At 36.1% G+C, this 17,797-nt stretch overlaps 1 protein-coding gene across 1 annotated transcript in view; it reads left to right on the forward strand.

The window, feature by feature from the left end:
• The first annotated feature begins 9,959 nt into the window (after positions 1 to 9,959).
• The window catches only part of LOC309869809 (uncharacterized protein), a 33,699-nt gene continuing 25,861 nt past the window's right edge, over positions 9,960 to 17,797 (forward strand). Inside the window, exons 1-3 of the mRNA XM_082741471.1 lie at positions 9,960 to 10,019; positions 11,586 to 11,713; positions 13,796 to 13,921. Coding sequence (XP_082597597.1) covers positions 11,623 to 11,713; positions 13,796 to 13,921 — 217 coding nt within the window. The 5' untranslated portion in view covers positions 9,960 to 10,019; positions 11,586 to 11,622. The remainder of the gene's footprint in view (positions 10,020 to 11,585; positions 11,714 to 13,795; positions 13,922 to 17,797) is intronic.

Below are 17,797 nucleotides of genomic sequence, written 5' to 3' on the forward strand. Positions count from 1 at the left end.
GGATTAGAACCAAATCTCATAGAATGAGACCAGGCCATGTTTATTTAGCAAAAAACTTCCTGATGATTCTGAGAGGCTCTGACCTGAGTTGTGTCTCCTCTTGATGTTTTGATAGCTGAGGTCTGGGGGACTCTGTCTGGCAGCCCCCACATTGATTGAGACATGGAGACTCTAGGCCCACTCCAGTCTTTCTCCTTTAACAGTCTGTGAGAACAAGGAACATTGTTTCAAGAAACAATCAGATCAGTAGCTGACATCATAGGTCTTCCTGAAAGAGAGGAAAGAGATGCAGAACAGAGATAAGAACCAAAAAAATCCCAAATGCTTGTGGGACTCTGGTAATCACAGCCATCACCAAGACTATCCTCGGCTTCTTGAACTTTAAGATGGACCCAGTCATTCTGATGCCCTGACTCCCATATATTTATTCTCTGACTAAGGCACAAAGATGCGGGTGAGCTAATGCATCAACCCATGAAAAATGAACAATTAAAACAATGAAGTTGTCAGTTCTTTTACCAGATTGCAAATAAATAACCTGCCTGTCAGGCTGGCTGCTCTGCTAGACCATTAGTTTAATACAAAGACATTCTGAGGAACGGGTGGATGACAGCTGATCTATCACCAGGCCTTTGATAAAGACCTGAGCAAAATATGCTGTCATAAGCCATGGAAGGTCAATCCCAATTTGTAAGAAGCAAAGTATTAGATGAAATTTGAATAGCCCTCTCTGCCCATCATGAGAAGCATACGCTTTTTGTTTCCCCCACAACTGGTGGGATTGTGGATGCTCATTTTGACAGGATAAAACACTTTTTTGCTTATACTTATTTAGCTTGTCAGGGACACTGTGCTGGGGTAGATGGCCTTGGAGTTTGTAACTGTCACAGTGGAAAGACTGTGATCTTGGGACTGTGCAATGTATCTATTTGCCAGGCTAGACAGGGTCTTCCCACAAGAAGTTACTCTGTGTCGTGTCAAATGCTCAGACAGTCATGAATTTCCAAACAAAAAGTCAACTCCTTGCATTTTCTTATATGTATGGCTTGAGTTCTGTATGCCATCTCATGAAATGTTTTCCAGCCAGATCTACTGCTTGCAGAAAATGATGAATTATAGAAGGTAGTAGATAGGACAGTTAAATAAAGATAAATTCATTAAATTCTCTAGTCGATGTCTCATTTATCTTTAAATTTATTGGGGAAAGTAAAGATAGCAATCACCTTTCAGAAGTCACCTTTAAGAAGTTCTTATTTCCTCAAAGCAAGAAGTACTATTAGAACGTTTACCCTGTAGTAAATCTATGTGAGGTGTAGTGTTTATGAGTCGTCAGAGGTAACCAAATCGAAAATACAATTTTTCCCCTTTTCAGGATCTTTTGGGTATTTATGTATATTCAATTTATATTTTCATGATCAAAGTAGTATAAATTCTACCTAACTGAAAAATAGGCACTGTTGATCTATTCTTATTTTTGAGTATATTCATTGGTTAATTCAAACAGTAAAGTGTAGCTTTAATAATGGAGAATCTGCTTAAATCCATGTAGATATCACCCTGCAAAGGTTTTGTGGTCATTTGGTTGCCCAGAATAATTTCAGCTAGAAAGAACCACAGTACTTCCAAACTGGTTTGACCAGTTCTTCCAGTGCTCTGGATGGCTAATTAGTAAACAAGATAAAGGAGAAATTTCCAGTGTAAAATTTTCCAGGCTGGTTTTCCTAACTAATAAGTTAAACCACAACTTTGCCTGTTGACCTCCTTTGTAATCCCTTCAATGCTATATAGTATACAACATCCCTCTCACCTCCTAAGAAGATTTGAGAGAGTGGGAAATATCTTAGAGCTTATCCTAAGCTTGCCATGGTTCTGTTCCTGGTTTTGCTATTTATTAGCCATGTTGTTTGGCCAAGTGGTCTAATGTCTATCTATCTTATTATGGGCATAATAGCATTTGCTTAAAGGAGTACTTTATGCATTAAAAACAAATACTGTTCTATAGATGGGTGGGAAAGACCCCTAAAGTTGCTTGTTTTTAAGCAGAGATAAAATGTTATTGCATGGGGTGCTAAGAAGAGCAAGCAGCTCATGGTCTAGAAACTTCCACTGTATTCTACAGTTAGTCCTTCATTTCTCTGAATTTTAGCCCTTGAGAAGTCTTTTCTTCCTGTCCCCCTAGATGTCTCTGAGTATCCAACTTCCTTCCCAGGTTATTTCTAGGTCCCGATCTTTTCCAAAACATCCCAAGTCAAAAGCAGTCCTTTGGAAATATAGATATATATATGTGTGTGTGTGTATACATATATATATGTATATATATATATATGATTTTTGTATTGATTTCTATGAAGAGTTGTGCATCAGGTTATTGTTAAAAACCTGACTCTTTATGATACCATGTTCTCTAAGGAATAAATCAGAAGCTACCTAAAACATCTGGAAATACAGAGATTGTGGTAGTTTGAATAATGTCCTTTCAAAAATTTCCATGTTCTAATTCCTTGAGTCTGTGAATATGTTATCTTACATGGCAAAAAGGATCTTGCAGAAGGGATTAAATTAAGGATTTTGAGATAAGGAGATTTTCCTGGATTACGTGGGTGGATTCAATGCAATCACAAAGGTTCTTGTAAGAGGGAGACAGGCACTCAGAGAAAAGAGAAGCTATGCTGGCCTGGAAGATGGAGGAAACGGCCAAAGCCAGGGAATGTAGGCAGCTTCTAAAGCTGGAAAGGATAAGGAATAGACCCCAGCCCACAAGTCTCCACAAAGAACACAGCCCTGCCAACATCTTGATTTTAGACTTCTGACCTCCAATACTGTGAGATTATAAATTTATATTGTTTTAAACCTCTGAGTTTTGATAATTTATTATAGCAGCCATAAGGAACTAATACAGAAACACTTAAAATAAGGTAAGCCTGACCACTGTCTAATATACAGGCATACTATTGCCAACATCCTCTTAGGAATAGTGTCAGGAACTCATATGCACCTGGGTCTTTCCCTCTGAAATTTTTCCTTCTCTTTCTTTCCTCCCCTTCACTCTCCACTACATATACTCTCTAATGTTTCAGATCTCAGTCAGTGATCTCTACAAAGAGAATATCTTGAACTAAACACCCTCCATTCTATACCTGTTAGTCTAAAGTGGAGTTATACTCTCTTATAGCACCCTGCAACACTCTTACAATGTTTTTAAATTATATGTTTATTTGGTGGTTATTTTATTTTAATTATCTCCCTACCAATGCAAGCTTGATAGGTATAAGAATCATGTTTAGATTTGCTCACTGTTGTGAACTTGGCACATAGTAATATCCAGAAAATATATCTTGCTGAATGAGAATATTCCAGAATTCTGTTTGTCATGTAAGATGGGTTGAAAGTATGACCATAATGCAGTCCATCTGGGATCAGGAGGCAATAAACTAATATACCACAATCTCTTTCAGACAACATGAGGCAGGCTTTACATGAACTTTGATTTCCTCTGAAGCCTTAGTCAAAGTCATCATTTTTTCATAGGTGACAATTGACAGATTTTTTTCAAAATGAATATGTAATCTAAGAAATACAACAATATTTCTCAAAAATTCTTTTGAGTAACATTCAGAATACTTTTTCTTACTTTTATTTCGATCTTCATTTTATTGCTTTGCAATATAAGTTGTAAATTCCTTTAGTGACATTTAAACACTCATTTGAGAACTGACTTCAAGAGCTTTAAGAGGTCAGTTTTGCCCAACAAGATAATTTAAATCTTTTGTGATTTTTGATTTCTCTAAAGTTCAAGGATCAAAACGAAGGATGTGACTGAGCTCTGGGGATGGAGAAGTGATTAACATTTATGAATGGTGTTATGAAGCCTCAAAACATTGGAGAGTTAGTAAGAATATTGAAAAATTTTACCTGTTTGTGTTCCAGAAACTTTTTCATGTGATTTTATATTTTAAAAAAATTTTTCCCTTAAAAATAATTTTTCCTGAATGCAGATACATGTAAAGATGATCCTTAAATATTAGATATATTTTTCATAATTATTCTGAATGTATCTATCCATAGTGTTTGGCCAGATAGCACTTTTGTTGAACAGTTGAGTCTGATTTTATATATAAGGGTTTCAATGGAAATGAAACAAATTTTATCGAGGCACCATGAAATTCCTGTATGTTTCTATGTCCCTCAGCTTCTCCTGACAACAATCTGTGAGATAGGCTTTATTAATCCCTTAATTAATACAGAAGATTACATTAATTAAGATGTAATTAAGAATACGTTACATGTATTGTAATTGTATTGTAATTATATGTAATGTAATTAAGAATACATTAATTAATAGTTAATACAGAAGAGGAAATCGAGGTTCTAAGAGCTTGAGTGATTTGTTTAGAACCAGAGATCAGGCCACTGGCAGTGCTGTGCTTAACTGACTCAAGGTTCACACCATTTCCTCTGGACCACACAACCCTCAATGGATGCTTGCAGATCTGCACAATATTCATGATGGCTCTCTCTCAGAGCAAACCAGCCTGAACGTCACGTTCCTCAGAACCCTATGCCAGTGGGCCCCAAACCTCAAGATGGAAAATGACTAAGTATATTGGGATAATGGAACTTACTACCCAAATCCTGTTGTGTTCAACATAGCCCATTGGATCTCTCAATGTCATTGATCTCCACAGGGCACAGGGCTTTGTGGTCATGTTTGCCACAGAGAGACCAAGCTTTATGCTCACGTGATGGGAAGAATTTGTAATAACTGCAGCTCTAGGTTCTAAAGTTATTGGAAGACTCTAGTGAAATATATTTTGATTTTTCTGAGTATTTGTCAGCCTTCCGTGTTAGAAAGCTTCCATTGGGGAGCTCCCTTTCATCACATCACAGTGGAATGTAAGTGATGCCCTCATGTGTGTACTGACGAACAAGGTGAAGGAAGTAGGAGTCCATAAACATGCACTCTCAGTCATGTCTGAAATACCATGATCACTTCTTCTTGCTTAGCCACTTATTAACAAGCAAAGTTAATAAGCTTTTCAGGCAGTAAAGCCAGATGTGCTTTCTGGCATACCAGATAACTGCTTTATTGATATGTATTTGAGCAGTTGGTGAATCTTATGCTAAAAAAAAATGTCTAGACCAACAACAGACTATTTAAATAGCCGTTCAGGTACTGAGTCAGATTCCACATAATGCTCTCCAATTTGTATATATCCCAGTCAAGAAGGGTGGAAAAAACCCCTCTTTTTTGATTAATTGCCCTAGGTTTATTTAGTCTTTGTTTTTAATACTAAGCAAGCAACCAATGGCCCTTGAAGTTAGAATTGCTATCACTGCTGTCATTTTTACTTAAAGAAAACCGGAAGATGGAATATTCTTAAAAAGATAGTGGACACCAAGGAAATAAGTGACACCATAGGTGCACAGGACAGCCGACGCTAAACAGGGATGCAGTGAACAAAACAGTCAATAACTTCTCCAGTGTGAAAAGAACTTTCTCAAACAGGTTCATTCTTCCATGATGCCAGACCCTTTAGGTGATAAATAAAAAGGTTGATCCAGAAGTTGTTATTCAATTCTAGGTCCTCAGACGTATAACAGCCAAATTAATAGACTTTTCTTTTTACTGAGTTTGTTTGCATTGTCATTGGACACACCAGTGAGACTAAAATGTCTATTTGACTCTGTTTTTGTCAGCTGAAAAATACCCAGAACCTTTTTATTTTCTTAACAAAATGGCATGATATTATTTAGAAGTTGGAGGGGAAGCTTTTACTGCCCGGCCTTAAAAAGAAAACAGCACAACCCAGCCACGTAGCTGACAAGTGACACAAATACAGTACGTGCTAATGTGCAGAGAGAAACAACCTTGAGAATTTAAACCGGCTGCACAAGAAAAAATATCTTTATCCAGATATGTGGTCCCTCATGAATTATACTATTATTTTAGTTGATTTTACCTGACATCACCCTATGATTTTCTTCAGTGACAAGAAAATTGCAGCCGGCCCTTGACAGTCGGTCACAAATTGACTGAACAAAACAAAATCAAACAGTGAAGTAATCCCCAAGTAAATTTAATGAAACCTAAATCCCAAAGGGCAGCGCACTTCTGTAGGCAATGGTCTTATTTAATAAATTTTTCCCTGCTTTCACTTTTAGAGCTATATTTACACAGACAAATTTAATTCATTGGGTTTACATTTCCTCTTTCCCTTAGTTTGTCCACCAGGCACATATGGGAAGGACTGTAAACAGGTATGTCAGTGTTCAGCTGAGAATGAAGAGTGTCACCTAGTCACGGGGAGATGTACCTGTCTGCCCGGCTACCATGGAAACCGCTGTCATCTCCGTAAGTGTGGTCCATGCTTTTGTTGTAATTTATCGAAGAGACACCAGTAGGGTGGGTCATCTGTCAGAATGCTAAAGGGCAAATGTTAATTCAAGCTTCTAATTTATAGCAAGTCCTGAGAGAATGTTTATTGGAATGGTTGAAAACATACACTTTGTTGTGTAACCCTTTCTCCTATGTTGCCTTTTCTCTTTCAAATATCCCCAAGAAAAAGAAAATAAATAGAGAAAGAAAGAACAAAGATAATATGAACTGATTGGTATCAATCAATATACAGCCAATGGGAACATATTTAAAGTGATTCATAAAGTTAGTTCCAGGATCTGCTTAGGAACAATCAAATTAAACAAATTGTTATTCTGGAATGAAAACAGTCACTTGTTTAAAGGACAAAATGCCAGTTGGCTCACTGCTGTGTAATAAAAAAGGATCGTCCCTAGACCAAACACCTTATACTGATTTGTTAGGACATTTTAACATCGAAAATGGTTAGAGGGGAACACACGATAAAACGTCCCAAGGAGCATGTTAAAATGTTCAGTCAGCTACTTAATTTTTAAGCTTGTAATTATTTATAATGCACTTTTTATAGGTTTAAAAATACAATGATTTGGCCTCAGTTTCATTTTCCCCCAACTTGGCCGCCCCCACGGCTCTTTTCTCCCTCGTCGCTCCTGTAGCAGAACCTTCCGCTTTCCTCTCTCAATTCTGCAAATGGACGGATGATTTGGGGATTCTACGCCCATGTGTCACCTATAAAACAGACTTACGGTCAAGCTATTGATTTTAATTTTTACAAGCCATAGAATGTATATTTTGAATATCACTTCTCACTTTTGCCCTAATTTTAAATATTATCAGCTAAGAACACAAAATGGCTTCAATTAGTATTTTGTTTGGAACGCATAACCATTGTGGGTATACAAACTTAAACTGAAGAATTAAAATATAAAATTAGTAAAATTGAAATTATATTTTTGTTACGGCAAATTTCAAGCACCCTTGTAATGGAAGAAATTGTATATTGTAATGGAAGAACTGTATATTGATTGATACCAATCAGTGCATATTTATTTCCGCACTTTTAATTCCATCACATTTCTCAGGAAGAATTTCTTCTTGATATCAAGTGATATTTTATCTTAATGTAATAAAACCAAGTGACATGGATGAGCACCTAGGTGGTTTAGTCAGCTAACCATGTGACTCTTGATTTCAACCTTGGTCATGAGCTCGGGGTCATAGAATCCAGCCGCCGAGGTGGGGCTCTGCACTCAGTCAGAATCTGCTTGAGATTCTCTCTCTCCCTCTCCCTCTGTTCCCTCTCACATGCTTGTTCTTTCTCTCAAATAAAAAAATAAGTCTATAAAACAAAACTAAAAACCAAGTTACATAGAGCTGGTAGGGCCTGCACGTCAGAAGGCAAGCTACCTTGGGCTGAAGGAGGGGAGCTCTACCTTGTAAAATCAAAGCTGCAGCGGTGAGCGACTCCCTGACTAGTCAGATTGGCTTAGCTCCAGGCAACTCGTGGTTGGGAGTTGCAGCAAAGTTTCCTTGGCAACGTCCACTGTCATTACAGAACTATGAAGAAGGGTTCAAGAAAATATCCATAAAAGGTGTGGCTGGCTCAAAAACAAAAGTTTCAGCGGCCAGAAACAACTGGGCTTTCATGTTCTCGAGTTTGGAGTAGAGATTCAAAATTTTCTCTCGGCAGAGGTCAGAGGAAGCAGACAAACTTGTAGTGGGATCTCATCACTTGTCCATAATTTATAATGGGCAGTTTGGTCTCAGCCTTTGGACGGCATGTGGGGAAAAACAAACTGCTCAGTAGATAGAGACTCATCAGACTATGTATTTTATGACCAATGAGAAATTACAAAGTAACTCCATACCCTGGAAATCTTTTATTTCTCCAAATGGTAATACCCACTGTAATAACTCTCTTTGAGAACACTTAAGGCTTTGGGGTCCTCTAAAAATCAAGGGCAGTTCTTTTGACAATTTTTATAGGAACACCCTTAGTATAGAATGCTTGGAGAAGCACAGGCCATAGAATAGTACACCTGTGCCAGGAGGAAGACATCAAAGCGTTGATAGAAGCTTGCCTTTAGTGCTCTTTCTCATAGTAGTAAGAATTCAGACAGACCAAACCTTAGCATCTCTTTTTAAGAATAAAATAAAACTGTGTGAGAGTCGCTAGGATATGTGAGTGGCCTGGTCAAATACTTGGAAAAGAGTCTGGGAGAAATAACTTCATTTAAGCCAAGTGGAATCATTATGTCTCGAGCGTGTGTTCTCTTGTTGAATATAGGGAATGTTTGAGCAAAGGATGTGCACATGATTCTAGAAGTCAAACTTTCACATTGCTACAGAATTATAAGAGAAAGTGGAATTGTCAGTAAATAACTTATTATTGGGGGAAAAGTTATGGGCACTTTTGTAAACATACATTGTACTCTTGATGAAAATTTAATAAGTTTTGAGGGTTAGAGGTTATACACACATTGTCTTTCAACAGATGACATACTTATTAGTAGATAAATTTTATCTATTCAGTGTCCCAATTTCAAAAGGATAATATAGTTGAAGCCTAATATTCATGTGACTTTTGTTTTCTGTGTACAAAGAAGGAACAATGAAGGATGATTCTATCCAACATGAAGCCATCACTAAGATAGTTTGCAAAATGAGTATATGTCAAAGGGAAATTATGTCTCCCAAGAAAGACACATGGAAGTGGTCCCCCCAAAATATATGACCTATAAATGACAAAGATAATATAAATATATATGTATCAGTTATTTAAATTTATCAAGTAATTACACACAACCTTTTTTCCATTTAAACTGAGATGCTAGTTTTTTATATCTATGATTATATCCATAGTTTGGTATTTTCCTCATTAATAAGTATATGAATTTCACATTATTAGGTGTTTCTCTTTTTCTTATTTGCACAGAAATTCATGGCAGTTTTCATTTCATAGCAATGTAACTACAGAATTTTCTGTACTAATCAACTCTTATTAATTTAACCTCCTTTGGGAAGCAACATTGCAGCAGTACACACAAGACTTCATTGTTTCAGACTCCATACCTCCAGTTTGCTTTATGTGTATTTTCTCTAATGTCAAGCAGACATTTGTCTTAAGCTTCACACATAGTAATGAGGATAAAAAAAAATAAATAAAAATTTGCATTCTACAACTCTGACCCAAATGGACATGAAAGCATTTTATATCTTGGTGAATAGGAGAAGAGGAAGGGATGGAGACTTTTTTAATCACTAATTTTGTTTTTAGGTATGCTCTATTGAATGTTTGTGAAGGAAAAAAGAAGTTCTTAGGAGGACCAATGAATGTTATATACCGAAGAAGGGACAATGAGCTATGGGAACTGACATTCCTTGGGAAGAGAGAATGACAGAAGAGACTGTAAAGTGAAGCCATCATTTTTAATAGAGAGGAATAAAGAAATACAACAACTACAGCACAGAAATAACATTTGGTATGAATAACTGTAGTGTTTGGCTTTCCATCTTCGCTATGAAGAACTTTATTTTAAAACTGAAAGAAAGAAGCAGCCATTTTTTGGATTTGAGACTCAAGGTGGAAACTCGGGAATTTAGGATAAGACATGTGTGGGGATTATAAACAATCTGAATCTCAGTAAGATCAATTCTTTGCTGTTACCTCTAAAACATAGTACCTGTGAAATACTCTTAAAAAGTGTTCCTTACTGTCTGATTCTTACATAAAAACACAAGATAAAAGGAAGAAAACTAGTACCATCTGGTATAGTTTGGTCACTTTTAGAGTTATATTTCCAAATGAAAAGATTTTCCAAGAGGAAGAACTTAAGGCAAATGCCTAACACTTTGGCTCATATCAAGCAGGTAGGGAAAGGGTTTTGCTGCATGCCTAGCATTGATACTGCCATCATTCATGAAAATAATGGCCACCACTGACATGGGAGCTTAGTTTGGTGATGTACTTGTTTACTCTAGTCACCACCACAGGGCCATGATTTTATTATAATACCCTTTGGGAATTAAGAACCAGAAATTCAAAGAAAGGAGTTAAAGCTACAATATTAATAAGTGAAGTATATAGGTTTCAAATCACAGTCTTTTCAAAATTTCTTACAGCCCTCATATTTAAATATGTGGCAAGGATAAAGATGGTTATCTCTAACAGGTGATAGAATTTTGTGCTATATTCCAAGTCACTTCACTCTGTGGTCCTCAACTTCATCATCTTAAAATAAGAATTGAACCAGATGGACATGAGGTCTCTTGAAACTCAAACTTTTATAATTTTAAGACTTGAAAGTATCAGGCATTTCATAGAATAAGAGAATGTCACAGATGGAAGTGCTTCAAAGTTAATCAACTTGAATATCCTCTATATTTTCTCTCCTGTATACTTATCCTGTCTCTGAACTCCTACAGAGATGAGTAATCATGCCTCCTGAAAAAAGCTTATTCCAATCTTGGACAGCTCTTTTAGAAAGTATTTCTTTATTGAGATAAAATCTGCCTTTCTTCTTTTCCACAGGACTGCCTTTTCATGTTTGAAGACATTTCTGTCTTCCTAGCTCTCTTTTCTCCTGAATAAACACCCCCAGTCTTTCAATCATTGCACAAATAATGTGGTCTTCAGCTTGCTCTTTGTCTTGTTTCCTCTCCTTTTATCTTAAGTTCTAGCTATTTATCTGTTTGTTTCACAGGTATCATAGTAGACCATAAGTCTATGGATAGGAAAGTGAGAAACTAACAGAAAATGAAGATTCTTTCTTGATGGTTCATGCCATTTTTGAATTCTTACTTGTATTAAAGCCAGACCATTCCAGACAAGATGAACTATGACACTTAAGCATTAATCAAAATAATGAGTTCATCTAGGCTGGAATGAGGTAACTTTGGCAAATTGTCACCTATTCTGAGCACTCTCTAAAAGTGGGCAGATTTCCAAAGAAACTCTGAGTTAAGTTTCCTGTATCTTACTAATGAGCAGCATCAGGAACATTTTGCCCCCAACCAAATTACTAAGGCATCTATCTATATCATCTCATCTCTTCAGATAAATCCATGCCTTGAATACTAGCTTGAAGGTAACTGAAAATACCAAAGAACAGTATTTGGAATGTGAGTTAGCAACATGTCTATGGGTATGAATTTAAACAGTGATGCTTTAAGTTACAATATCACATATGGTTTTGTTCTTTTTCAACAGGATGCCCAAAGGCACTTAAGGTTTTAATTGCCAAAGGATGTGCAAGTGCCTTAATGGCAGCAGCTGTGACATTGTGATTGGCACCTGTTACTACCCTCCTGGCTTCACTGGGGCTGACTGCAGTCAAAGTAAGTCACTCTACCATTATGAAATAGATATGCTAAAGTAGAGTTTTTAAGAACTATACTTACAGAGTTCAATGTTGTTGCAATTATTACTTAATAATTTACTGCAGTAACAGCAAACACCAACAGACCTACATGCTAGGTTGAAGAGTGCTTTCGTGAGGAGTGTGACTGAGAGCTGAAGCAGTGAAGACAGCCAAAGAGAACCCTTTGGTCATAATCTCTCATATCCCAGCAATGCTAACCTCAAGTCAGGATTAGAAAATCTGTTCCATAAGATAAGAGTGGTCTGGTACACAATGCCTGTGGACACAATGTCAAACTCATTGGTTCAAGTCTCACAATTTCATTTATCCTCAGCAATATCCAGCTCAAAATTAAGTAGTTCCCCTACTTACCAAAAATTAACCAGTTCCCCCCCCCAAAAATTAACCAGTTCCCTAAAATTTAAAGACTTAACTACCTATCACAAAGATAACTATTTACATAAAGTTTAAGGGACAAGGTATCTTAGGCACCATAGAGATATTCTTAGCAAATACATTTTGATCTTATCAGATCTGCCATTTTCTAAGTATCTGGACAATTTGCAAGATCATAATTTTTAGGGATGCTAGAGGAGCAATGCATAGGTGAGTACATGATGAGAAGGTAGTTCTGGCAATATTGTGTTCTTCAACCTATTTGTTGTTCTTGAGGGTGTTCTCTTGTGATGTTTTACTGAGCTGCACATTTGTGTTTTTTGTGTACTATTCTGTATTTTATTCTTTAGAATTAAAAGAATAAAAGCCCTATCAATAGAACTTTCATGAAAGAAATGCTGTAATTGCAAACTTAAGATTCTTTCCTTTGGAAGAATGATAACAAAATTGGTGGTCAGGCAGGGCACCAAGTTTCTAGGTGGTAAAGACATCCAAATGTTTATTTTGCCCAGGCAGGTAGTTGCTCTGTCTTCTTTGTTTGAGGGTAATTTTAATTAACCTACCTCAGTACCCTGATGTTCTGAAGACAAAAGACAAGTAGGACAAAGTCCTGGCTCCATGTAATGGAAAATTGAAACCTAGTGAATACGTGAATACTGCCTCTGAGGCCCCACAGCCAAGTTGTCTTTGAGTTAAGGCCAACCCATAAACATCTCCTTAGGAAGGTTCTAACTGACCCCTTTGTTCCTCAAAGAAAATCATTGAGAGAATTTCTTTATTTCCTCAGGCCAAAGCATCTTTAAGAGTTTTGATTTCTCTGAATATTGGGAGTATTTTTGTCTTCAGAAAGCTGTGATCTTATACCTGAGTACTTCTTTGTTTAGACAGCAAGGTAGATCAGAGCCAATTTGCAGTCCACCTCTTACAAGTTCAAAGAATTGTGATATTCATTTATGTCTACATTGTAACTATATTTTTCTTCACTTGATTCTCACAGGCATTTATTTTACCTTTGAGTGTTATCTGTATCTTGATAACTATCTCAATGAATTTGCAGAATAAAGTTGCAAACAGATAAATTAATAAATGTGTTAATACATTAATTAATTAAAAATATGACTTATATTAATTAATATAATTAATTTAAAAGGGTAATTTAACAAATTTGTTGATTTTAATAAAGAATAAATTTAAAAATAAGTTAAATACATAAATGGTATTTGGAGAAATGAGTGTAATGGATTCTGTGTTGGTGCATTGAAGTGTAAGCTGAGATTCTAGAGTGGACTTTAAAAGGAAACATACTCAAGATTATGACACACACATACAGGCAAACAAGCACACACACACACATTTGCTAAGGCAGCAAGACTGAGTTTTTAAGAGTCATTTATATCATATATGTTAAGTGTTTGACACTAGATATTTGGTTGGAATTCCTGATGTCAACCAAAATTGCACTAAGTAAGCAACAATTTGAACAGTTCCTTTTTTTGTTTTGTTTTTTCAAAGTAACCTTTTAAGTTGAAAACTAAAGTGAAGGCAAGACAAGGAAACCTATTTGATTAAAAGAAAGGGTCGTGTATTTACAAGGTTTTTAAAGTCTTGACTGGCAAAACATTTTAATAAGAAAAATCTGGTTTTGTTTTGCTCCTTCCTGCAGTTTGTCCTGTGGATCACTATGGGCAGGACCATGTCCAGCAGTGTTCCTGTGGCTCAGGACAGTGTGACCCAGTGACTGGAGGGTGCCAATGTCCACCTGGCCAAATGGGAGCCAGGTATCAGCAAGGTAACAATGAATGCAGGGTCACCTTGTTTGTCAAGGCACTAACTAAGCTACACTATGAAAGCAGGTTGGTGCCAGGGAATATAATAAAATGGGCATTGTTTATAACACTTTCTTTTTAAATGTGGCTTTAATAACATGAAAGTACACACTCTTGTATAGTCATATAGGAAATAGCCTACTGGAGGGCAAACAAGAATTGAAAACAAAAACAAAGAATAATTTTTGTATACTCTTGAGTAGGAGCAAATTCTGAAATAACTTTGGTTAACTTTTGTAAAGCTGCCTAAAATTTTGTGTTAGGAATGTCTAATTATAAAAACTGAAAACTTTTATATTTTCTTCAACTTTCAGAAGCCTAGTGAAAGCTGTAAGAAAAATGAGAGACAGAATGGAAAACATGATCTTTGTTTAAAACTATAAAACTTTCTTGTCCTTAATCATATTATTCATTATTTTCTCAACAATAATCATAATAGAAGAACTCTCAAGTTCAGTGAAATGACATATGGAGAACCACTTCTCCATTGCACACACAGAAGGGCAAAACCTGTGACCCTTTGTTAAAAGAGAAGAGTTGGTTGCATGAGTATGCAGCAAGAGCTACCTTGAATCCCACTGGACATTGCAGAATTGCAGAAAAAAAAAAACAGGATAAAACCAGGAAGTGCACAGAACCATCATATTTTCAACTCTGTGCTAGAATAGAGGGTTATCTGTGGGCAATAAGCAACCTTGCAGCCAAAAGGAGCTAAGAAGCCCACATACATATACAAAGTATACCCCCAAACTGTGTGTCATATGGAGTTTTACTCTAGCCCCAGGAGGCTTCCAACTAGCTGAAATAATTTTTCTAGCCCAGATTCATACTACTCTCCCCCCAAATAATGTGCACAAAAAACTAACCCAATACAAGAAAATGAAAGCAAAAACAAAAACTTGATGCATAAAAAGACCCCCGAAAAACCCTCCTCTCATTTTGGAAACAATATATGAAATTATTCAAAGCTTTGGGTACCTTTTTAGTGAAAATTCTTTAAGAAGGGTGAAGGAGAAAAAGAATAAGAAAACAAAATGCAGATGGACATAAAGCAGAAAAGTTTTGCTAGGGAGCACACAGAAATATTAACCAGAATTTTTTCCAAGAATTCGAGGGACGTAATGAAAAAGTGTTCTCTACAACTTGTGAGTATGATGCTGAGATACAAGGGTTCATGGAATAAATGAAAAGACAACAAAGGGAAATGAAAAAGTAAGCTGGCAGAGCTCAGAAAGAAGTGGAAATGAAAATTAAAACCTCACATCATATAAATGAAGACCATATTGAGCACAGGTAATAGAGGATTGAATCTGCTTATGTGACAGCCAGGTAAATGGAGAATAAGCTTGAGGAAAGTAGAAACAAAGAAATAGAAAAAATAGAGAGACAAATATATAAATGGAAAAGAAGATATTCGAGTATAATATTCAAGATTTTGTTTCTTTGAAATGAAAGAAGATTTGATGCTACAGACTGAATACATTCTATTCCCAGAAACTCTAGTGAAGATTGATCATAAGCAAGGGGAAGTCCACTGGGGATAAAAGAAAAAAAAAAATGGAAGATCTTATATGAAGAGAGGGGAAAATCAGTCTGGCCTCATGCCTCACAGCAATAATCAAAACCATTGCTAGCATGTGGTTAATCAATGCCTATGGAGTTTTTGGGAAAAAATATGACTCAAGTGTCTTATACACAGTTAAACTGTTATTCAAGTATAGTATGACTGAAAATAAATATTTTTTAAGTCTTTTTTTTTTAAAGAGTTTATTTATTTATTTGACAGACAGATATCACAAGTAGGCAGAGAGGCAGGCAGAGAGTGAGAGGGAAACAGGCTCCCCCCTGAGCAGAGAGCCTGATGTGGGGCTCGATCCCAGGATCCTGAGATCATGACTCGAGCCGAAGGCAGAGGCTTTAACCCACTGAGCCACCCAGGCACCCCTGAAAATAAGATTTTTTAAAATATTTTATTTATTTATTTGACAGAGATCACAAGTAGGCAGAGAGGCAAGCAGAGAGAGAGAGAGGAGGAAGCAGGTTCTCTGCTGAGCAGAGAGCCCGATGCGGGGCTTGATCCCAGGACCCTGGGATCATGACCTGAGCCAAAGGCAGAGGCTTTAACCCACTGAGCCACCCAGGTGCCCCGAAAACAAATATTTTTAATAATAAAAAGTAGCTGAGGATATAATAGCCATAAAATATTTCTGAAGAAACTGTAGAAGATAAATTTGAGCACTCAAGTAATAAATAGAAGATCTCTGGTAAGAAGACTATTAGTAGATATTCAATCTATTTTTATTTGGGCTAAGTTTAAAACAAATGTGGGAATTATGGCCACATGATATGATAAATATATAAATATTTAATATTATACCAATTTTGACAGTTTATCAAAATGGGCATAAACTAAAAGGAAAGAAGATGGAGGATGTTGAGTATACTGATCTTATTTCTTCATTAGAAGTTGTGAATGGAGGGACATATCTGTGTCAAAAGGTATTGTTTAAATATGACAAGTCAATAAGCATGTTTAAGTGTATAAAGGTAAATGTTGGAATTTAAAATGCTAGAACTGGGTGTAGGAGTTTTTCTTTCCTTTAAAATGTTGGAATACAGTTTCTTCTAATAGACTAAAATATACCTTAAATGTAGTATATGGCTTTGTTCTAGTTTCCTGCCCGATTACATTCTCTCTCTTTTTTTACATTTTTACATTTCATTTTTTTCTTTCCTTTTTCAATCAATTTCTCATTTTATCAATTCATTTTTTTAAAAATCTTTAAAAATTTTTGTCTCTACCATCACATTCCATCCCTTCATCATATTTACCCTTATTAATTTTTTGTATATATATATATATATATATATATATATATATTCTTCTTTCTCTAAAATTTTGGGAGGCAGTTTCTTCTAAGACCAAAACACACCCAGAGTCTAGTGTGTGGCTCTGTTCTAGTCACCATCCTGCTCATATTCTTTTTTCTTTTTTCCTTTTCCCCCTGGTTTTGGATCTCTTCTGATTTGTTTAGCATATATTTTTTCTGGGATCATTATTACCTTTTAGCATTTTGTTCTCTCATTCATCTAGTCTTCTCTGGACAAAATGACAAAATGGAAAAACTCACAAAAAAAGAAAGAAAGAAAACCCAAGAACAGTACCACCTGTCAGGGACCTAATCAATATAGCCATTAGTAAGATATCGGAACTAGAGTTCAGAATGACAATTGTAAAGATAGTAGCTGGGCTTGAAAAAAGCATAGGAGTTAAAATAGAATCCCTTTATGGAGAAATAAAAGAACTCAAATACAACCAAGTTGAAATCAAAAAGGCTATTTATGAGGTGCAATAAAAAATAGAGGCTCTAACTGCTAGGATAAATGAGGCAGAAGAGAGAATTAGTGATATAGAAGATCCAATAATGGAGAATAAAGAAGCTGAGAAAAAGAGAGATAAACAACTACTGAATCATGAGGGGGATAATTCCAGAGGTAAGTGATACCATAAGATGAAACAATATTAGAATAATTGGGATCCTAGAAGGAGAGAGAGGGGGGCAGAAGGTATACTGGAGCAAGTTATAATGGAGAACTTCCTGAATTTGGGAAAGGAGACAAGCATCAAAATCCAGGAGGCACGGAGAATCCCCCTCAAAATCAATAAAAAAAGGTCAACACCCTGTCATCTAATAGTAAAATTTACAAGTCTCAGAGACAAAGAGAAAATCCTGAAAGAAGCTCGGGAAAAGAGGTCTGTAACCTACGAAAATAGAAATATTAGATTGTCAGCAGACCTATCCACAGAGACCTGGCAGACCAGAAAGGACTGGCATGAT

The sequence above is a fragment of the Mustela nivalis genome, assembly GCF_964662115.1.
Source record: "Mustela nivalis genome assembly, chromosome: 1".
NCBI lineage: Eukaryota > Metazoa > Chordata > Mammalia > Carnivora > Mustelidae > Mustela > Mustela nivalis.